Here is a 19,946-nt window from a genome sequence, read left to right as displayed (position 1 = left end):
AATAAATTTTTAAAACCTTGTAAACCCTAAAAATAATTAAAAAAAATAATTTAAATGATGAGAATAATTCAGTATAAGCATTTTTTTTTGGCCAGAAAATGAAAGATAAACCTACAATACACGTTTACATTTTTTGAGGCATAATGTTACGGTAGTTTGGGTAAGGGACTAAAAATGAGGCATCATGCTGCAACATGAGGCAAGCAAGTTTTTGCTCTGGAAAGGGACTTTATAAAATCTGCTTCCTACAGCTTTATGATTATTGTCTCTGATTTCTAGATAAAATGTAGTGGCTTTTATCCTACAAACTGAGCCCAGAATCTGAAAGTTTTTTATCACTGACACTGAATTGGAAATTCTTCAAATAATGGCCAGCTGGCAGTAGAATTCACCTTCCTGTTTTACTGCCATGTTTCTATATTGCTCCCTGCAATAAAACATTCTTTAACATCAGCGATGAAGGAGCAATTGTTCCTGAATACACACAGGGAGAGACTATGTCAGACACTGTTGGCTTCATAATGATTCAGGTTTTCAGAGCCAACCTGCACTAACATTTCATATTAAAGTTTATTTGAACTAAATCTGATATATTCTAATAAATTTCAGCTTGCAGGAAAAATACCAGTCAGATTTGCAAACTGGTGTGTGTTTGCTCGCTAGCATGTCTAAATGTTGATCTAGGACTGTAACCAGTAGCAAGTATAATTCAGTTACTTCTGCAATTTACTCTTTGGCCTACTAAACCTAATAAAAATCTTTGTCAAATAGGACTGGACTGAAACCACCACGCAGCTAACCTCAGCTGTCCCCAGAGAGCATTGCAACACTGCGATTTCTTGCACTGCTGACCTGGACTGGATTGGTCCACCCTCCTAAAGGTGAAAGTTCTGCACTGCATCCTATTAGGAATACCCTGAGCAACCCAATCCTCATTTCATAAAATGCAAACTTCAGGTGAACCACAAAAAAAAGCAGATTAGCTCTGAGGATTGCACTGACTTCACAGCACATTCAGAAGTACATCTTGCCAGTATTTATAGAAGCGACCATTAGAGAATCCAGTATTACAGATTTTGCAACTTCTGTTAACCTACAGAGACTCTGAGGTAGTGTTTCCAGCACTACTATTCACATTATTTTTAATACTTTCCTTTGAACCCCTTTAGTAGTTCAACATTAATCTTTTATGCGCCTTTTCTGTAAAGGCCTCCTTAGCCTGGGCTGGGAAGTGCCAACAACATGACATTTCACTGCCAAGAAGGGGCAGTGCTGTACTGGATCACAGATTGATTTGCCTTACACAAGCACTTGCCAATTGCTTTAGGTCACCCTCCAGCACTGCCAAGAGCCAGGCGGGCCGGCTCTTCTCCCCGGAGACCTGCGAAACCGCCAGCAGACACACTGGCCAAGAAGCTGTCGCTGGCTGCAGCCGGGGCCCGCTTCGTAGCCAAGGTCAGGGAGCCAGGAACGATTTCCCCCCCCCAGCCTCCCTGTTTACCGCAGGCTGCTTTGTGTGGAGCACACCCGCCCTTCACCAAGCCGCAGCCTTGGAAGGTGTGCGGGGAAGCCCTGAACAAGGCCCAGGCCACGGCGTGAGGCAGAGCCTCCAGGCAGGTCCCACAGGGCCTGGGGCCCTGCACGTGTGGGGAGAGACCTACGATGAAAAATGAGGGGAAAAAAAAAAAAAAAACCTGGAGTGACTGTGGAGGGGGATTAAGGAAAAAACGGAGCTGCTTATTCCCACATCCCTGTTTCCTGCCGTGGTACTGGGGAAGGGAGGCCCTGAACGCCAGGGAAGAGGGGTGTCCCCTGACACCGCTGAGGGGGCCTCCCCAGGCGGCCCGGCCCGGCCCGGCCCGGCCCGAGCAGAGCCGCCCGGCAGCGCCGCCCGCCCTCGCGGCTCTCCCTCCCGCCCTCGCCCCACAATGCATCGCGCGGCGCGGCTGACATGGCGGCCGGGCCGGACTGAGCCGGTGGCGTCGGGGCCTCCAGCAGCTGGAGCCGGGCATGGCGGGGGCGCAGCCCCGGCACCCTTAGCGCCGCAGCCAGGTATCGGGCTCCAGGGGGGCCCCGCCCAGCTTCGTGGGCCTCCCCTAGAGGGGTGGGGGTGGCTGGGCGCGCTCTGCTCTGTCCCCCTGAGCGGGGCGGGGGGAGGCGGGCTCGCGAGGCGGGGGGGCCTGTCCGCGCCCTCGCCCCCCGCCTCAGCCCGCGGCGCCCCAGCTCCGCCCTGCCCCGGCCCTCCTCGCCTCGACAGCCCATCGCGGCCTCCCGACCCCACGCCCGGGCAGGGTGGCGGCGCCGGGGCTGCCCCGCACGCCCGGCCGGGGGGCGCCGGTCATGGCCCGGGGGGGGGTGGCGGGGGGAGGCGGCCCCAAGGTCAGCGGGGAACCGGGGCCAGCCCCACGGCCGCATCCAGGCGGGCGGCCGTCCCGAGGGCAGTGCCCGGCTGCGCGCCCGCCGGGGGTCTGCCGGGCTGAAGCTGGGTGCAGGCAGGTTGTTGTTCTCACGCCCTGTGGTATTAAATACTGGGGGGGGGAGAGACCATCGCAAGCGGTGAGGCCGCCCGGGGAAATGCCCCTCTGCCCCGGGCCGCCCTCGACAGCTGTGTCCCCCTCCGCCGTTTCTTGCCAAAGCGAGAGGGTGTTCTTTCTGTGGGTCGTGGTGTGCCTGAAATGACACCGGGGCATCCCTTCGCCTCTGTGTTTGTGCTCTTTTGTTGGTTTATCTTGTACACAAATACAGCTGAACGACTCTTCTGCTTTTGCAATATGTTGCAATTTGCCAGTTGGCTGGATGTGGCATATTACCTGAGGCCTTCTTGCTTTTAAGGTTGATTTCTGGGTATATCAAAGGAAGACGAGCTGGTAACATGCAGAGAAACAGTATAATCAGGTTTAGTCTGAGGTAGAGATTAGTACATTAAAAAGATAGTTGTATCTAAGTATGGCTTGAATAATTTTTTTTTTTTATTTATGCCACCTCCCCATCACTTGTCTTTCTGAGCACTGTGTTCTGGATTCCGAGGGTCATTGCATTTGCTTGAAAACAGAGGATACGCATTGTTTCTGTTTTTGTTTGACTTGTGCTCCCAGTTTCAGTAGGTGCTTTTTGGATAGTCTGACCTCAGATAGTTATGACGTAATTATTTCCGTGACAAGAAAAGTAAACCAACCGTGGAAGTATGACTTGATTACAGTATCTGGTAGAAGATGCTATATTAGGAGTGCGAGGTCTCCTTTACAAACGTGAGTTTTGCAGTGAGCTTTTAAAATAATTTTTCTATTTAAGTTTAGTGAAAATACCTTCATAAAATTAATTTTGGGGTGAAATTACCGTTTCCCAGAACATATGTATTGGGATATGTTTCCAGAAGATATGTACGGAGGGATCAGAAGGGTCCTTCTGTGTTCCCTTCTTGCACAGAAGACAGCTGGGACTTTTCTCTCATACCTCAACTAGCAGAGGTAAAGAAACTACCGGATGCTACGGGACACCTGCACAATGCAGGGCATTTGCCTGGTTCTTCCTCTGAAGAGAATTGCTGCTGCAGGGAGAAAGAGGAGCAGGATTTCCCCGTGTCCTGCTTGAAAGTGAGATATCCCTGGGGAGCTCCTCTTAAATGTCTTGTGGGTCTGCTTGTCAGAGTAATGCTTTTGGATTGTGTGTTCGTATTGATACTCTAAGGCAGTTCAAAATTTTGCCCAGCTGAGAGTATATCCTATTTTCTAGTCACAATGCTTGCTTTCAAAATTTTATAAATTGTTTCTACTAAATTAACTTTATTTTTGTCCCTGGGTTAATGAAATAACATAATGCTGGTGTTGACTTGTACTGAGAACGCAGAGAAAGAGGGATTCTATAATTTCCTTAGTGGATTAATTTGCAGAATGGGAGCAATCCAGGGGAAGTCAACATTTCTGATGCCTTTGGCACATTGAGACTATATTGTATATTGTTTGATAAATTGTTTAATTGCACCTAAATGATAGATTAGTGACTCTTTTAATGTAGAAATACTGAAAACTTACTACCTGAATTTAGTAGCAGTGCATATGAATCGCAGGTTTACTTTTTTTTTTTTTACCAGAGATGCATGCATACATGTGTACGTATTCATACTGTATCCTTGGTTCATAAAATTATGAATTCTAATGTTTTAGCAAATCTTTGGAAAAAAACCCCCAATTTATCAGATGTTCTTAGATTTTATTTTTTATTTCTGTTAATGTAGGAAACAATACTTCTGGGAAGAAGTCACTTTCAGATTTTAGTTTTTGGTGTCAGCAAAGCTTGACTTGGGAGCCTGAAATCAGTTTTGTGTTACAAACTGTTGTGACTCAGTCTCTGTACCAACTATACGGATGTATTCTTGACAGCTTTTTTAAAGTAGTGGTTTTCAGCATATTTATTTCAGAAGTGAAAGTTCTGGTAAAGCAGACGTAAGGATACTGGTAGAAGATCCATTTGCTTTAGCTGTAGTTTGTGGACTAGTTTGTGACTGGTGTGAAGTTCAAAGCCTGTCTTTTAGTTTGGGTGAAGGGATGACTATTGCTTAAATACAACATCCAGATAAACTTCTATGCCCCAAATATGTAATGCAGTACTTTCATTTAGCGTAAGTTCCAAGTATAAATGGAGGTTTAAGAATAAGATGGGTAAATTGAGTTTAAATGCATAGCTGCCATTTAAGCCAGTTTCGTGATCAGTTCACGCCTCTGGAAGTTAGTTTAGCCTCTGAAAGGCTTTAAACCTATGCAGTGCTGTACTGTGTTTTTCCAGCCTCCTCACCTGTATTGCTACAAATGTTGTGTGTGTTTGTTTTTAAAGTTAGAACTACCTTGGATCAGTTTCCTGATCTGGTTACAGCATGCATCTTACTGCATACAGCGACATTTGAGGCAGGTGGTACCCCTCTTCTGGCTTCAGTGCTTGCTTAAGTTGATTGTGAAATGTTTAAAGGACTATTACAGCAAAACCTAGGATCAGAACGAAAATGTACTAAAGTATTAGGAATTTTCGTATGAAATACAGAGCTAAGGAAAGCCACTGTAACATAGTTGCACAGCTGGTGTGACTGAGAGAGGGTGGCTTTCCAGAGTTTGGAATGGGAGTCATCAGCAGTTGTAGGTTCAGAAAGTGGTAGTTCTTGGTGTTAGGTGAAGTGCCTCTTTCTTACCTTCTCAGTGAGTCATACCATGTTATGGAAAAGACAGTGTCAATGCAAAGAGAGAAAAATCTGTAACGACCACATCTTGTACATGTCTCCTATCCAGCATATTCTACTCATTTCATAATTTAATTGTAAGATACTTGCACCTAGATATGTTACTAAGTTTTGTGTCAAGCAAAGCCTTTCCTGTTACTTCAGTTACTCAGCAGTACTTCTGTAATTCAGACATAATTCTGTTACAGCTATACATTATAGATATACGCACTTGTTTATCCAATGATCACTCTTTAGAAGTTTTCAATCCTCCACATTGTAAATACAACATCAGAGGGTCCTACTGAGTTACGTATCTTTACTAAGCTCAGAGTGCTACTTTTGTTTCATGCTTATTTTGTGTGTTAAATTTTGTGTGCACTGCATTAGCTTCCGTCTAAATAGATTTTGGTAGTATTATACTTGCTAGCCTAAATTCTATAGCCTGTAGAAACAGGAAGATCTGAAACACTGTATAGCACTTACGTGTGTTACTAAGAATACGGATGGGTTTACTGCTGGTGGAGCCTGAGGAGCTTTAGTGGCCAGTAATCTCTGATAGTTTTACTTTTAAGTAGTTTGGAAGAACATCAGGGATTGATAATAGCTTGTACTAAGTTATGTCTCATTCATCATAAAACAAACATACACGTGTAATAACTTTCTTTAAACTACTGGCGTAGAACACAGGAGAAGCTTGGATGGTTTGTAGTTCTCAGACAAAAAATAGGCCTAAGGCTGTAAACAGTCCAGAAAAGAGAGACTTTCCCCGGCACATTAGGGCTGTCTGTAAACATTACCTGTGCTGCAGTCTGAGCGGAGTGCAGAAGACAATCTTTCCTTTTGTTCGTGTCTCTGGCTGTAACCTTTGTTTGCTGAATTTCCTCTTATTTTTGTTGAGGAAGATCAGCTGGGGGACAAGTGAGGTTAATCACCCCACTTACTGTTGGAAGGTTGGCCAGGGAGATTTGAGCTTAAGGGACAATCATAATGGGACAGATAAAAGCAGGTCTCAGATAAAATACAAGTCTCTCTATCTCAAAGGAGGGAGTGTTTCATAGAAACAGGGTGATAACAATTATGTTTGTGGTACTTCTCGTTGTTTGTATTTAATCTGGTACTCGCAGGGAAACAAAACTTACAAGACTGTTCTCTTTCGCTTTAGTTGCTCTTCTTCATTCTTTCTGTTACTTTCAGACATTTTAGCCAGTTGGGACCAAATTGTAGAAGATATTTAAAGTAATGTCAATAGATTGTTGAGTTTCTGTATGTTTTCTGGAAAAATCGTGCCTCAGTTGAGGAGGAGTCTCTGCTGAGGGAAAAGCAGGAGGAAGTTACATTTCCTCTTAGGGAGCAGCTGAGAACCAGTCAGCATGTGTGTTCCTTCGGCTATCGCACCTCTCCTCCGCTTGCCCAATGGGCTGTGATTGAGACAGTGACAGAGGAGCACAAAATGAATGTATAAGAAACCAGGTATATTAAGTTCTCCTGCTAATGAAATTATTTAAAAAGAAATACTTTGCAAAAGAGCAACTAAGAATGCAAGAGCTCACAGTTTAACTTGGCCTTTATCTTTGAAAAGGCCCTGTTATGGCAAAGTCTGACCCAAAGCGTGTGCTTTCGAAGGAGTTACGTACAGTTGAACAACTTGAGAGGAAGGAGTGGAAGGGCAAATGGGTAGAAGTATCTTACTGAAAATGTTTTTTTTTTTTTCCTATTTGGAAGTAAGTGTTACCCTGTGTTTTTGCAATTCAAATGCAGAATTTTCTAGTGCTAGTCTGAGAGGAGGAAACAAAAGAAACTGGTAGAAGTGAAAGTGAAACAATCTCATTTCTTCGTTTCGTGACCCTAAAATGAATTATAAAGCAGTGAAATTGAAGCTGATTTTAAATGTTTTTCATTTGATTGTTATAGGTATGTATAGGCTTAATAATTGTATAGAGTTTGAGGTCAGATGGTATCTTGTCTGACCTCAAGCTGTTGCATTTCAGCTTATTTTGCATTCAGATTATTTTGTGCAATCCTAGGAGTTGAGCTAGATTTCAGAGGAGTAACTGGCACCGTACATTCAAAAAACAGGGGAAACCAAATCTCCTGTGCACTAGGATGTTGAATAAATTAAGTATGCTGAAATGCTTTAAACAGGTCAATCATACCCCAGTTTGCAGACGCAGGTGAAAAGCTCTAGTTTTGTTGCCATCCTGCCTGGAAGAAAATTCTTCTTTGATTCTAGATCTGGCAATTTGGTATAAGCCTGAGCTTGTGAATAAGACGTGCCATCCAGGTTTCTAGAAAGATGCCACCTCAGCACTGATTCACTCCACTCCAGTGTTTTGTTTCCAACCATGTTATGCTTTTCAGAGGCGCTCCTTTCCCTCCTCACATTTCCCTCTCTCCTTTCTCTCAATGGCAAATATCTGACAGAGGAGGATCTTTTTGAGACTGTTTTGGGTTTAGTAGTAGTCTCTTTTTTTTTTTTTTAAGTTTCATTAGTTGGTTTACTTTGCAGTTCTTTGTAAGATGGTAATGTGGTTACTATTGAGTGTGTTGCAGTGGCTTAGATTGGTTTTTGGTTTGCTAAATAATTTCATTATTAAAGACAAAAAAAAGCAAAAAAATATAATCCCAAAATACAGCAACATTATTACTGCATTTGCATTTCAGATTCTGAATTTCATTATGGAATTCCTAACTTTTTTTTTTTGTATAAAATATTCTTGTCTTAGCAAATTTCATGACCTGTTCATATTTTGCAGGAATAAAGGCTATATCTGAGTTTTAAACTTTAACTACTTGCATTTGATTGCACTCGTTCTCTTAATATGTAATGTTATTGCAGTAGTCAATTTATTAGTCGGGTTATAAAGATAATTTTTATTAGCAGTTTCTTTAGTTGTTTTTCCTATCGCATTTGTACATTTGGTTAAAACTTATATATTCTCCTTGAATATATAACTATGTAATTTAATGAATGGATTATGTCAAATCGTTTGAGCCTACAGTAGAATTTTTGTGGAATTTTATTTTTAAACCTTCTTGCAAAATATGAATCTAACCACTTGACACTTAAAAAAAGCAGAGCAATGCTGGAGTTTCATGGTAGCTTTAGGCTGGACGTGGTGCCAAGAGAAGTTGTCCCCACCCTACGAGTTGTTTGTTATGACCAGCTCCTGCTCCTGCTCCTCCTCCTCCCTTGTGCCAGCTTTATGTTAAGCTGGATTGTTTTCCGGTTTTGTTCACTGCAGAACTGCACAAGGGAGGGAGCAGCCCGAGGAGTGGGAGTAAGTAGCCAGGGTTGGAGAAAGGGTGTTGTTGCTTCTGTTGGAGTTGATGCTGACTTGCGCTGCTTTTCATTGAACGTGGAAGTGTGGCTGCAGTGTGCTCCAGTCCAGAGTTGAAGGGTGGCACGATGTCAGAAACGAACCAGAAATGAAAGTGGAGCTGATGGGGGCGGCGGGGGGAGGCTGCTGTTTTGGTTTTTTTCCCCTCCTCTCTTCAGGTTGAGCAAATAAAACATAAGGAATAGTTTAGAATTTGAAAAATCCTACTCTCTTGGTTACATAAAAGAAACTTCACAGTAGAGTACACCTACTCTGTGACATCCTGTACCATCTCACAGTCCCACCAGCCTCTGGGGACCCTGGGCTGTTCTTAGCACACTGAGGCTTGAGCAGTGCTGGTACAGGTGGGCAGTAGTTCCTGTGGCCGAGCTAGTAAGAATTGCTGTGGGAAAGAGTATCTGCAATCCAAAGGCAAATATTATTTAATTTTTTTTTTATTTCTGGTTTTTGAGTTTCAGTCTGGAAGTGAGAGCCAGGTATAATCAGTGTTTATTAGAAAACAGTTGTAATATTAACTAAATGCATTTGAGATGAAATACTTAGCAGTTGGAATGAATTTAGCAATACAGATTTTTTTTTCTTTGATCTTTTTCTGAGGGCTGTGATGCTGACACTAACTTCATGAAAATTCTTGTGGGTTTTGTTTGTTTGTTTTTCATTTTTGAAAGATAATACGCATTTTCAATTATGTCACTACAGGCTTAAGATAACTATTTTTAGTATGTGCTTTGTGTCCTGGAGTATTTTCTGGTTTGTGTCTCTTTAAAGTGAGAGAGAGATGGTAACTACGTCGTATAGCCTGAAAAAAAAGAGTTACTGGCCTTTATACTGATAATATTAATGAAGTTTGGTTTGATTTTTAATTTTTAAATTTTTTTTTACCCAGACATTTTAATCTGACCCTTCCTTCTGGTTCTTATTATTTAAGTACAAAAAAGTACATTGTGATACTTCTTACCGTTGTAATTCATTGACTTTTATATTATTCCTTTTCTTTGCTAAATGATAAGCTACTTACTTTGATGGATTCCATAAAACCCACAAATTGCCATGGATCATACTTTTACCTACCAAATACGTAGGTGGACAGGAAAGAGAGAAACTCTATATTCCCAAACTCCATATCTATATGGAGTTTATAGTTTTATATATAGTTTTTTAAAATGTATTTTCTTCTATGTGTAATACTTCATTCTCATAATTTTTATTGCTATCTCAACGTTATTTTTAAAAAAAGTAAATATGAGTTCTTGTTACAGATTGCCCCTTTATTTTCTATCTTAGTAAGAGTAATTCCTTACAAACAGACCCACTTACACATGCTTAGCTTTATTGGAAAAACAGTCTTTGGGTTGTCTTTGACACAAAGCTCAGATGATATACCACCTAAAGGACTGAGGTTTAGATAAGTGAAGTTAATCTGTAGCTAAGCAAAATATTTACTATTTGTGGTGTTTTTTGGCCAAGCAAAATCATATTTAATTGATGGCACTTAACTTATATGAGAATTGTATGTCAGAAGTATGCTTAAGTATCTACGGATACAGGTGATAGCTCAGGTTTATTATTAATACTTTGAACTATATCTCTAAATATTTTTTTAAAAATCAGTTAATAAAATGAAGCTTGCTTGCTGAAAACTGAATTAGTTTTCTCTAGTGGCTAATTTGAGCGTTATGCTTATTGAGTGATATTTTTTAGATGTGTTAAATTTTTTCTTTTTTTTTTTTCCCCCAGTGTAGTTGCAGACATCTTGGTTCTTGGTTTTTTCAGTAAGCTAAAAATAGGAAGGAAAGAAAAAAACAAGCTGTTGGCAGGTTTATCACTGAATGTTTTTTACCATGTTCTGACATTTTTTGTCTCTTCATATCCCCTCCTCTTTTAAGTAGAAGTAAAAATGATCAAAATTTTCATGAGTTTTACTTTAGTATGGAATGTATTATGAAAATTCACTTATGCCTGTGCGGGGAACATCTTTCCTATAATAATTTGTAGTTAGCTTTTCTTTAGAGAGGTTTTTTTTTATGCATTATCTATGTAGAACTTTTATATTTTTCCTTCAGTTTAAAAATGTGTATCATTATTTCTTCAGTAGACAATCAGCTACGATCCTTGCCTGCACGGTGGATTTAAAATCAACTGCAAATTGCTGAAGAATTGCACTTCAAGTGATCTCAAGAGACAGGAGAAGCAGGTCTTCACTATAATGGAAGAGGCCAAGAGCTCAAAGAATGGAAATCATGACCCAAGGAAGTCTGTCCGTCTTGTCTGTGAGGAAGGCAAAGCAGTCAAAGTTACAAATAATCAAAACTATAAACATAATAGAAATGACAAATCTATGAAGGATGTTGGGAGAAGTTCTCCAGGTGGGAATAGCAGCAAAAAAAGCAAACAAAATGATGTTTCTTCTGAAAAACAAGGAGAAAATAAATCATGCAAAGTAAATAGTTGTATTCCTGGAACTAAAGATATGGGGTCAAACATTCAGGATCGAAGTCATGGAAAAGCAAAAAAATTTTCTAATTTATCATCAGCAGTGGAAAACCTGAAACAGCCAAAAGTTCAATCAGTGGGAGAAAACTTTCCAGGCTCCCGTGTTTCAGGGAATGGAGTCGGTACGGAAAGCTTAACAGCTACACAGAAAGGGAAACTGGCATTGGAAAATCCACTGGGAGTTCCTACTTTGAAGACTAGTGTTGATCAGACTGGTGATGCTGGTAAGACTGTTTCAGATCAAAGGAAAACGGAACATAAGCCTGATGACTTCAGTGAGTATTGTTCAACACTGCTTTATTCATTTTTTTTTCTGGTAAAATTGTTAACAGTCTGAAATGGGCTTTGAAAAGTTTCTATTTGCATGGTTTTTCACACATAGTAAGTTGCTGATTGCATTTAGAGAGAACATACTATTCATACAAGCATATTACTTGGAGTGTAAGATGTTATGATAATAGCTGTCCTTTTTTTCTCTCGTGCCTAAGACATAAACATCTTTGCAAGATACTTAGTATGTGTGGGTTTCAGGCAATTTTGTGACTATAGTGTCTTGGGAGGGGGGAACCCTTCATAATATTATTTCCACATATGGAAATGCCAACTATTACTGCTTTTCAGAAAGATCAGGGGAAAAATCTCAAGAAAAGTTTGGGTTTGATAGGGAGGGGGAAAAAATTACTTTTTTTTTTTCCTGATTGTTGTGCTCTATTTGTAACTGAAAACATTTAAAATATGTTTTGGCAGATGGCTTTTCAGTTTAGGGAGCTCTGGAATACATACCATGCATCAGTGGTTACCTTTATAAGTGTTCAAGTCTTATCCATATTTTTCAATTTCAGAATGAAGTACACAGCTCATGCTTTATCTCACTTCAGGTTAGCTCCTTAGTTCAGGATTTGTCACGCTTTTTCAGAATGCATTTTTTTTCTAATAAAAATGTTGTTTTAGGATGGTGTGCCAGTGCAGACCTTCTATTTGAAGTATTTCCCACTATAGCAACAGTTACAGCAGTTGCTTGTGTGGAAATACTAGGAAAACATTAAAGTGCATATTCATATTTTTAGCTATCTTAATAGAATTTAACAGGAAAACCAAGTTGAAATGGCAGCATCCTGTGATCAGTCAGCTCTTTGTAGACCACCATCATGTACTGTAGGGACCATCTGTCACTGAGAAACCAGGACTTGAAAACTTGCTCAGTTTTGATCTAGATTTTTAATCTGGGGACACAGATCTTATTTAAATGGAAAGAAGAAAAGAAAAAATACAAAACACAAATTAACCCTCACTTTTGCTGATGTAAAAACTACTGGCGTAATTTAAGATGTAGATGTTTGTACATATTAGTGGACTATGAACAATTCATAGGCATCTGGAGGAACTGGCCTTGCAGAATTGACCTACGTGTGAGTAGCAGCGTTCCAGAGCTCCGTGGTTGCTAGCTGTGGGCAGCAAGGTGTCATGGTGTGTTCAGATGCAACACCAGCAGCCTTCTAAATCAAGGGCTTGAAGTGCTTGATGACTGGCTCTGTAAGATTGTTTGGGTGAATGTCTCTAAGGCAATTCTATGCCTGTCTTCTTAATAAAATGTATTGTATAAAAATTTTTAAGCCTAATATTTCTGTTATAATAGAGCATCACGATCTCGCGTACTTTGTTTTGCATAGCAACAAAACCCCCTTTCTTGCCTTGAAGAACTTAATAGAGGCTGTGAAGTTATGACTGAAACACAAAATAAATCTACCATTTTTTTTCTCTTTTTGATAGCACTCTTAGTAGCAGACTAGTGTCTGAAGGCTCTCCAAAATACTGGTTAACATACTGGAAAGATTCTAATGTGTACAGTGATTTTGGCCAGCCTTTGGACAAAAAACTGGATTGTAGCTCTAATTTGTGTCTGGCTCCTTAGTGAGATGCTCTTGACTGCTCTGTACTTTGACTTTTCCTCTCCTTGAGTTGCTCTGAAGAAAATAACTTTTCTTTCTCTAGGTAAAATAAAGAATTCTGAATCAACTAAAGAACATACTTCAGAAGCTGATTATTTAGAAAACACCGCTGTTATTGATGAATCTAATCTGACAGCTGAGCAGCAATTAGGATTGAAACAAGCTGAGGAACGTCTGGAGAGAGATTATATTTCCCGACTTGAAAAAGTAAGTTGAGCTATTTATCTGATAAAAAAGAAAATGAGTGTCTTCTTTCATTATTATCACCATATTTCTGGTTGGGTGGTATATCTGCTAGAGCCTGTTGCCTCTGTTTCTTTCTTCTTTATAGTGAATCACTTAGCGATCTACGATATTATCCCTAGTAGTTGAGTAGTCATTCATTGTGACAGATGATGTGGATTGAAAACTTAGTATTCCTTTTGTGGCACATGTGGCCTTTCTAGAATGGTATTTTTTTTAATTCTACAGACCTACAGGTTTACAGTTCCATTACTTACGTAAGATTTTCTAGAGAGCCTGCTTACTTGGAAGCTCAGAATACAGGATTGAAAAGAACCTTGTCTTCAGTATATTAGCCTTCCACCAGCCTGAGCCACCTGTATTGAAGATCACTGCTTAAAAATGTTCTTCTAAACTGTCCTTAATATTATCTTCAGTGAAACAAATTCAAAGTCAGTATAGGTAACTCAGAAGCTTTTCTTAATGTCTAGTGTAAGTGTCTCTTGCAACATTTTAATAAACATACGTTTTATTACTTTTTTCAGCAACTTTCTACACATTTGAAGATCATTGCCATTCCTGCCGTCTTATCTTCTTTAGACTCACTCCTTATTCTTAGGGTTTTTTGGTTATTGGTTCATTCTTGTTGCTTTTCTGTAGGCATCCACCATGTAACTGGTATCCAAAATTGTGCGTGCAATTTCTGCTGAGGTCCTACATATAAAGAGGAGAGCTGAATTCATCTGTCTGAAGTATAGCATTTGTGTTTAGGATACCTACCTTTTTTTTAGCAGCAATAGGATGTTGGCTTGCAGTTTAACCAGCAATGATCCCCATATCCTTTTCTTAAGAAATGCCCCATCAGGTGTTTCCCAACTGTGTTTTTTGCAGTTGATAATACCTATGGAGGAATGATACTTTGCTTTGATATTATTTAATTGTAGGTTATGCATTCGATTTCTCTAATTTGTTGTGATTATTGAATTTTTGTCATCTTATGTCTCCTATAACCTCTTCCAACTTGGTATTTTTTTGCATTTGTAGTCAGCACACTCTCTACTGCATTTCCTAAGTCTTCAACAAAAATATGAATGTTTCTGACCCCAGAAGGACCCCTTTTGAAAAATACTTGTCATGTGCTTTTAGACTGGTGGTGAATCAGTCTAGGTATGTGTGCTCTGACGACAGTTTTATGAGCAGTTTTTGTTCACACCTTACTGTTCTTTATATAGTATTTATAGTCTGCTTTTGAGACTGATACTATGACAAGTGACAAAAGCTTTGTAAAATTCAGGGTACAACATCTGCTGCTGCTTCTTCAAGCCCTATCTTTAAAAAAGCAACCCTAAAATTGGTTTAGTGCAATTTGTTTATAGCAGTTCAGTTTGTCACCTATCACCTGTTTTTTTTCCTATGTGCTTATTAATAATTTATTACAATATTTTCCTGGATGCTAATTCTGACAGGTCTCTAACTCCTTGGCTTATCCTCTTTAGCCTTTTAAATATATTCTTAAGTTTCTCTTTCCTACTGGTCTGGAACCTTTCCATTCTCTATGAGTTCTTTAAAATATAACTGGCTCTGAGATGGGTTAGCTCCTTGAATATCCAGGCACAAATTTCATGAGGCCAAGCTTGTTTGGATGCTTCTGTCTTACTGAAGTAGCAGTCTGTAGCTTTTTTTTTTATCTTGCTATTTTAAGTTCTTGCCCCTGTCATTGGTGTTGAGCATAGCTACATGATTAAAAAAGGTTTACAGTTCAGGCTTTCTGTCAACATCTGTTGACATAATACTGGAGATCAGTATTGATAAGAAATACCCATTTAAAAATATGATTATTGCTGATATTCATTCTGTTCAGAAGAGTAGTAAAATATTTTAAATCTATTTCAGTCATCAGGTGTCGAATACTTGAATCTTCTGAGCTAGCCAAGTGTAACTGTTTATAAGTTGTTTTCCAAAGTGGATGTTTAATTTCATCTTACTAGGTATCTGTCTCGTAGAGAAGAAGGATGAAGGGAATTAGTAATGAAATCATAATGACCATGTTGTTTTAAATTGATATTTAGTCTGCAGTTGGAGAGTATCAGACCTCCAAAAGCAAAAGATCAAACTCAGTGAGTGGAAAAACTTGCCCAAATTTAGCAGTGGTTTAGGTTTTTGTACAGTAAGTCAAATTTGTTTAACTGGTCTATAGTCCACCTTAGTGTCTTAAAATGGTGTGTTCTCTTCATTCATTGTTATGTCACTGTTTAAACATCTGGTGTTTTCAGTATACTTTTCCGGTTTAGTAAATATAGATGTATTAGAATTAGGGTGAAAATGTTAAGTAGGGTTTTTTCTCTCACAGTTAGCAGTGGTAGCAGTTATTGGAAAAATGGTAACAAGTGTGGAGGAAAATGGAGGCTTTTTGATGGGGCCCTTTTATCTTTGCAGTGAGCATATCAGAAAATTTCCAATCTCTATAGCTGTGTTTTATTAGAGCAAGAAAATACAATTGCAGGATGAGACAGATTAAAGTGGAGTATTTGCAAACAACTCATCTTTGCAGAGGTGGTCCTTTTCTGCGTTTTAGTCCAGTAGTTCTTGATGGCTTTCTGATTGAATAAACTTCACAGTATCCCCTCTTGGTCCCTAGTAAAATGGTGATTTCCCGCTGTCCCCCATCATCTCTTGAGGCTTGGCTGCTTCTTGCAGACTCTCAGAAGTCTCTCAGGTGGCAGCTCTCTGTTTGTGTACTGCATCTCTCACAGCCTATCTGTACAAAAAGATGCTTGTTCTGCCTGTTTTTCCAATTCTGAGCATCCCAAATTATTCATCAAAATGGAATAGTCTTACCTCTTGTCAAAGGACCCCACCTTATGCAGAGTATCATCATTAGCAAGTCAGAAACAGGCTGTCTTCCTCCTTGTTGGCCGGCCGCACCCTTTTAATAGAACAAAAAATGCAGTACTTGCACAGTACGCTGTGAATACGCTAGCCAAACAACAACACCATCTGTCGTAATATGTGTAGTAGATAATACGATGAATGCTTCCCGTTTTCTCATCAGAGAAAGGAGGATAGATGCTGAGACTTAATAAATCCATAGTTATTAAAAGCTTGAGCTGAGAAGTGAATGGCTTACTGGCCTTTAGGTCAGCCTTAAGAGGCATAAACTCTTCAGTCTTAACCTTGCCTCACTGAAGTTTACTAAGAAGTGTAATATTCAAGTAATTTCACTTCCTTTCCTTGTTTTCCCCAATTGTCATATGAGTAAAAATCCATTTCCAGTGTGTTCTTTGAAGATTACTTAATGTTTGCAAAGCACCTTGACATTACAAGTGTTGGATAATTGTTAAATACAATTTGTTATTGAAAGAATTGAGTTTTTCAGACACTATTGGCAGAAACATTTTATTTTAATCTATGGCCATTTTTCCTCAGCGCTCCCCAGAATACACCAACTGTCAGTATCTATGCAAGCTCTGCTTAGTTCACATTGAAAATATCCAGGGAGCTCACAAGCATATTAAAGAAAAACGTCATAAGAAAAATATAATGGTAAGTTAAAAAAAAAAAATTTGACTGATTTTTTTTTTTTTTTTCCTTTTTTTTTTTCCCGTCTTTTTTTCTTAAAGATTTTTTTGTTATGTCATATGTTTCCTTTGGTCATCTTCATTTAGGTGAAAATTTGTATGCTGAGCAGAGATCCACAAATTTCTATTGTTCGTTTTCTATTTGAGAGGAAGGGCTTGATGGTCTGTCCAGGCAGAGAGGAAGGAACATTTTTGGTCATTGCTTCTGAATTAGTATCTCTGAGTAGTGGGCGGTTCATCATACTTTTAGTAACAAACAGAAGGCAAGGTAACTTAGGTGAGAAACATATTTAGTTTTTCTGTTTCTTCCGAAAATAATATTATTGGTAGCAAGACCTCCAGGGACTGGAGGTGGGGTTGGAGATGTTACTTTTTTCTGTGTTTTCTCTTTATCTAACTTGTGAGATTTTTATCTACATCCTTTCTGTGATGGCTATGTGGAAGGGATAGTGTGTCTAGACTGAAAAAAAGATAGTTAAAGTAGAGAGGGATCACTCATCATCTCCCTGGATTTATGATTGTGTTTAATATGAGAAACAGTTCTAAGATTTTTCAAAGGAAAAAACAGTTTCCTTATCAGATACCATGGTGTTACTACTTGCTTTGCTTTAAATAACTATTACATGCATGAAATCCAGTAAATGGCCCACAGATGTTCTTGCCAACCGATTTTTGTAAATGCTGATGAAGAGCTGCAAATTCCCAAGTACGTAGAGTTTTGTGATTCACATGGTTAAAATTACTCTTCCTACAACTGTTCCCCAAAATTCAGTCAATTATTTGCTCCTGTTTCCATGTATTTCTTATGATATTTCTGTTTGTCATTAATGCTCTAATTCTATTATATTTGCAAGTCATCACTGGAAAATTCTACCATAAATCCATTATATCTGAGAAAGTAAAGTTTTTGTGTTATGTTCAGTTATTTGTAAAGGATTCTGATTCTCTTGCTGTCTGCTAAGTTGCATAATGAAGAAAAGAATTAATAAAATAGCAACAAACCAGTCCCATGTTTAATATGGAAACACTTTCGTACCATGCTTTTCATCTGGGCATGGAGATAAGAATTGAGGCATGAGGTTTCTTCACCACTGAATGGAATTGCTAGAGGACAGGGAGCGGTTTCAGTTTTTAACGCTTGTCTTCTTGTCAGCTTTATGTTATGTGCCAGAATACAGTGATGAGAGGTATGTAACTATCTAAATGTTACTTCATAAAATACACTTATTTACAGCTCTAACTATGAGATACATGTCTATCAAAGAAGCTTAGCAGCAGCCGTGGCTTCCCCACTCAAGAAGAACCCTAAGGCAGTGATATTAAAAAAAAAACCACAGCCCTTTAAAAATGCACATATTCTTTCTTGTGCTAAATTTGTTCAAATAAAAACAGAAGAGTTGAGAGATGCAGCCTAGAACTAACCAAGCATTTTCATACTGGACTGTGTTTTCTTTGTGCATATTTCCTGGTTAATATTTATTTCTGTTATCAGTCACAGATTTCATTTAGTTGATGAATTTGTGAAACAAGTAATTGTTGTACTTACTCCCAAATGACTTGATGCATCTGACATATTTCTTGCTGTTGGATTAAATTGATTATAATTTGATGCATTAAAAGTAGCACTTTCTGGCACCAGCTGTTTAGGCAGCAATGAGGCTCAATTTACCAAAATTTGTTGGAGCTAGGAATACTTTTTCTGCCTCTGGTATCTTTCCGGCAAGTACAGTCCACTCTGAAAAAAATCTGTGTGACTCTAGAAAAACTTTCTCAGCTCAGTTACTTTTATTATATAGGAACAATTACAGCTTTTCATTTCCTTGGATGAATCCTTGTCAGAAAATGTGGTTCAGGAATGTAACACAGAAGATTTCCTCCCCAGTTGCCAGCTGTGAAACAACGTGTTCTCTTTTAAACGCTGAGCATCTACTGTCATTTTTGTGAGCCACACTAGTACCTTTGCCAGTTAGGCCGGACAGAGTTTCTGCCTTTGAAAGTGTTTGGTCAGGACACCATGTAAAATAGAAGTACGCAAATGACAAACCGTACGTTCTGATATAATGCAATAGTATGAGATAACCTTTTTCTCTTAAAACATCAGTTTTGACTTTTATCATCCAATAATTATTCAGGAAAAACAAGAAGAAAATGAGCTGCGTGCCCTCCCACCCCCCTCTTCAGCACAGTTGGCTTCTTTGAGTTTTACACTCATCGAGGCAGCAAATGAACAAGGCATATCAGATGATGACTTCAGAATTCGTCAAGAAATTGTAAATGAGATGGAGAAAATAATTCAACAGCCCTTGCCAGGTATTCATAGTATTCTCTATTTTCTTTAGGTGAAAATCTTTCTTTTTCTTTACATTTATGCAGATCTTAATACCTTCATTAGTGGTGAATTAATGCATTTGAGGTTAAAATATATTAGTATTATACAATATTAATATGTACAGACATTTTAATACATATTGGCAGTTGATTTAGAAGGAGCTAACAAACATACAAAAAGGGAAAAACACAATTGTACTTATTTTTGCTTCTTTCTGGTGTATATTTATTGAAGTTATTAGTCCTCTTTAAAGTGATGATTTCTGATGAAGACTGGAAGTTTCCAGGGCACAAAATATTTCCTTCCTGGTCATGTTCAAAGCCTCAGCCACTGTGGCTCTCCCTCAAGCTCTAGTCCTACAAATATTTCCACCTATACCTTACCTACCATTACTGAGTATCTGTAGATGTTACAGTAGAGATTTTTTTTTTTTTATTTTTTTTTTTTCTTTCAAGTGCACTTAATGTAGCAGGAGGGGATAATGAGAGCGAGTTGAAATGTATTTATTTCCTGCTGGTCCTTCAGTTGTTTATAACATCTTTCAAGGCAGATAAAAGTTGCATGAGGCAATTTTTTTAAAAGCAGTTTTATAAAAAAAAATAAATCGGGCATCAGCTGTGAGTGATTTTGGTAAGCATATGAGACATTTTCAGTACTTAATTCTGAAATATCTGCAGGTGCTAATCCGTAACTGTTCATTAAAATAAGTCATTAAAATCAACAAGGGTTTTTGTTTAACAGGTATTTCTTCTCATGTATACTTATGGTTAATGGGTCCTAAAATGAGGAAAGGTGTGCTTTGAGGTCAATTATAGCTTCCTACAGTCT

The 19,946-nt window shown here is 38.9% G+C and overlaps 1 protein-coding gene across 3 annotated transcripts in view; it reads left to right on the top strand.

Annotated features, from left to right (window-relative positions):
* The first annotated feature begins 1,954 nt into the window (after positions 1-1,954).
* The window catches only part of TUT4 (terminal uridylyl transferase 4), a 48,997-nt gene continuing 31,005 nt past the window's right edge, over positions 1,955-19,946 (top strand). For 2 of the 3 annotated variants that reach the window (XM_086754089.1, XM_086754087.1), the window contains exons 1-5: positions 1,955-2,052; positions 10,640-11,315; positions 13,033-13,196; positions 16,638-16,754; positions 18,922-19,099. In XM_086754089.1, coding sequence (XP_086610215.1) covers positions 10,754-11,315; positions 13,033-13,196; positions 16,638-16,754; positions 18,922-19,099 — 1,021 coding nt within the window. In that variant the 5' untranslated portion in view covers positions 1,955-2,052; positions 10,640-10,753. The remainder of the gene's footprint in view (positions 2,053-10,639; positions 11,316-13,032; positions 13,197-16,637; positions 16,755-18,921; positions 19,100-19,946) is intronic. The other variant, XM_086754088.1, reaches the window with a different exon arrangement.

Source organism: Chlamydotis macqueenii, chromosome 8 (genome assembly GCF_036417535.1).
Source record: "Chlamydotis macqueenii isolate bChlMac1 chromosome 8, bChlMac1.mat, whole genome shotgun sequence".
Lineage (NCBI taxonomy): Eukaryota > Metazoa > Chordata > Aves > Otidiformes > Otididae > Chlamydotis > Chlamydotis macqueenii.
The sequence above is the reverse complement of the archived record's forward strand: the minus strand, read 5'-3'. Positions and strand labels throughout refer to the sequence as shown.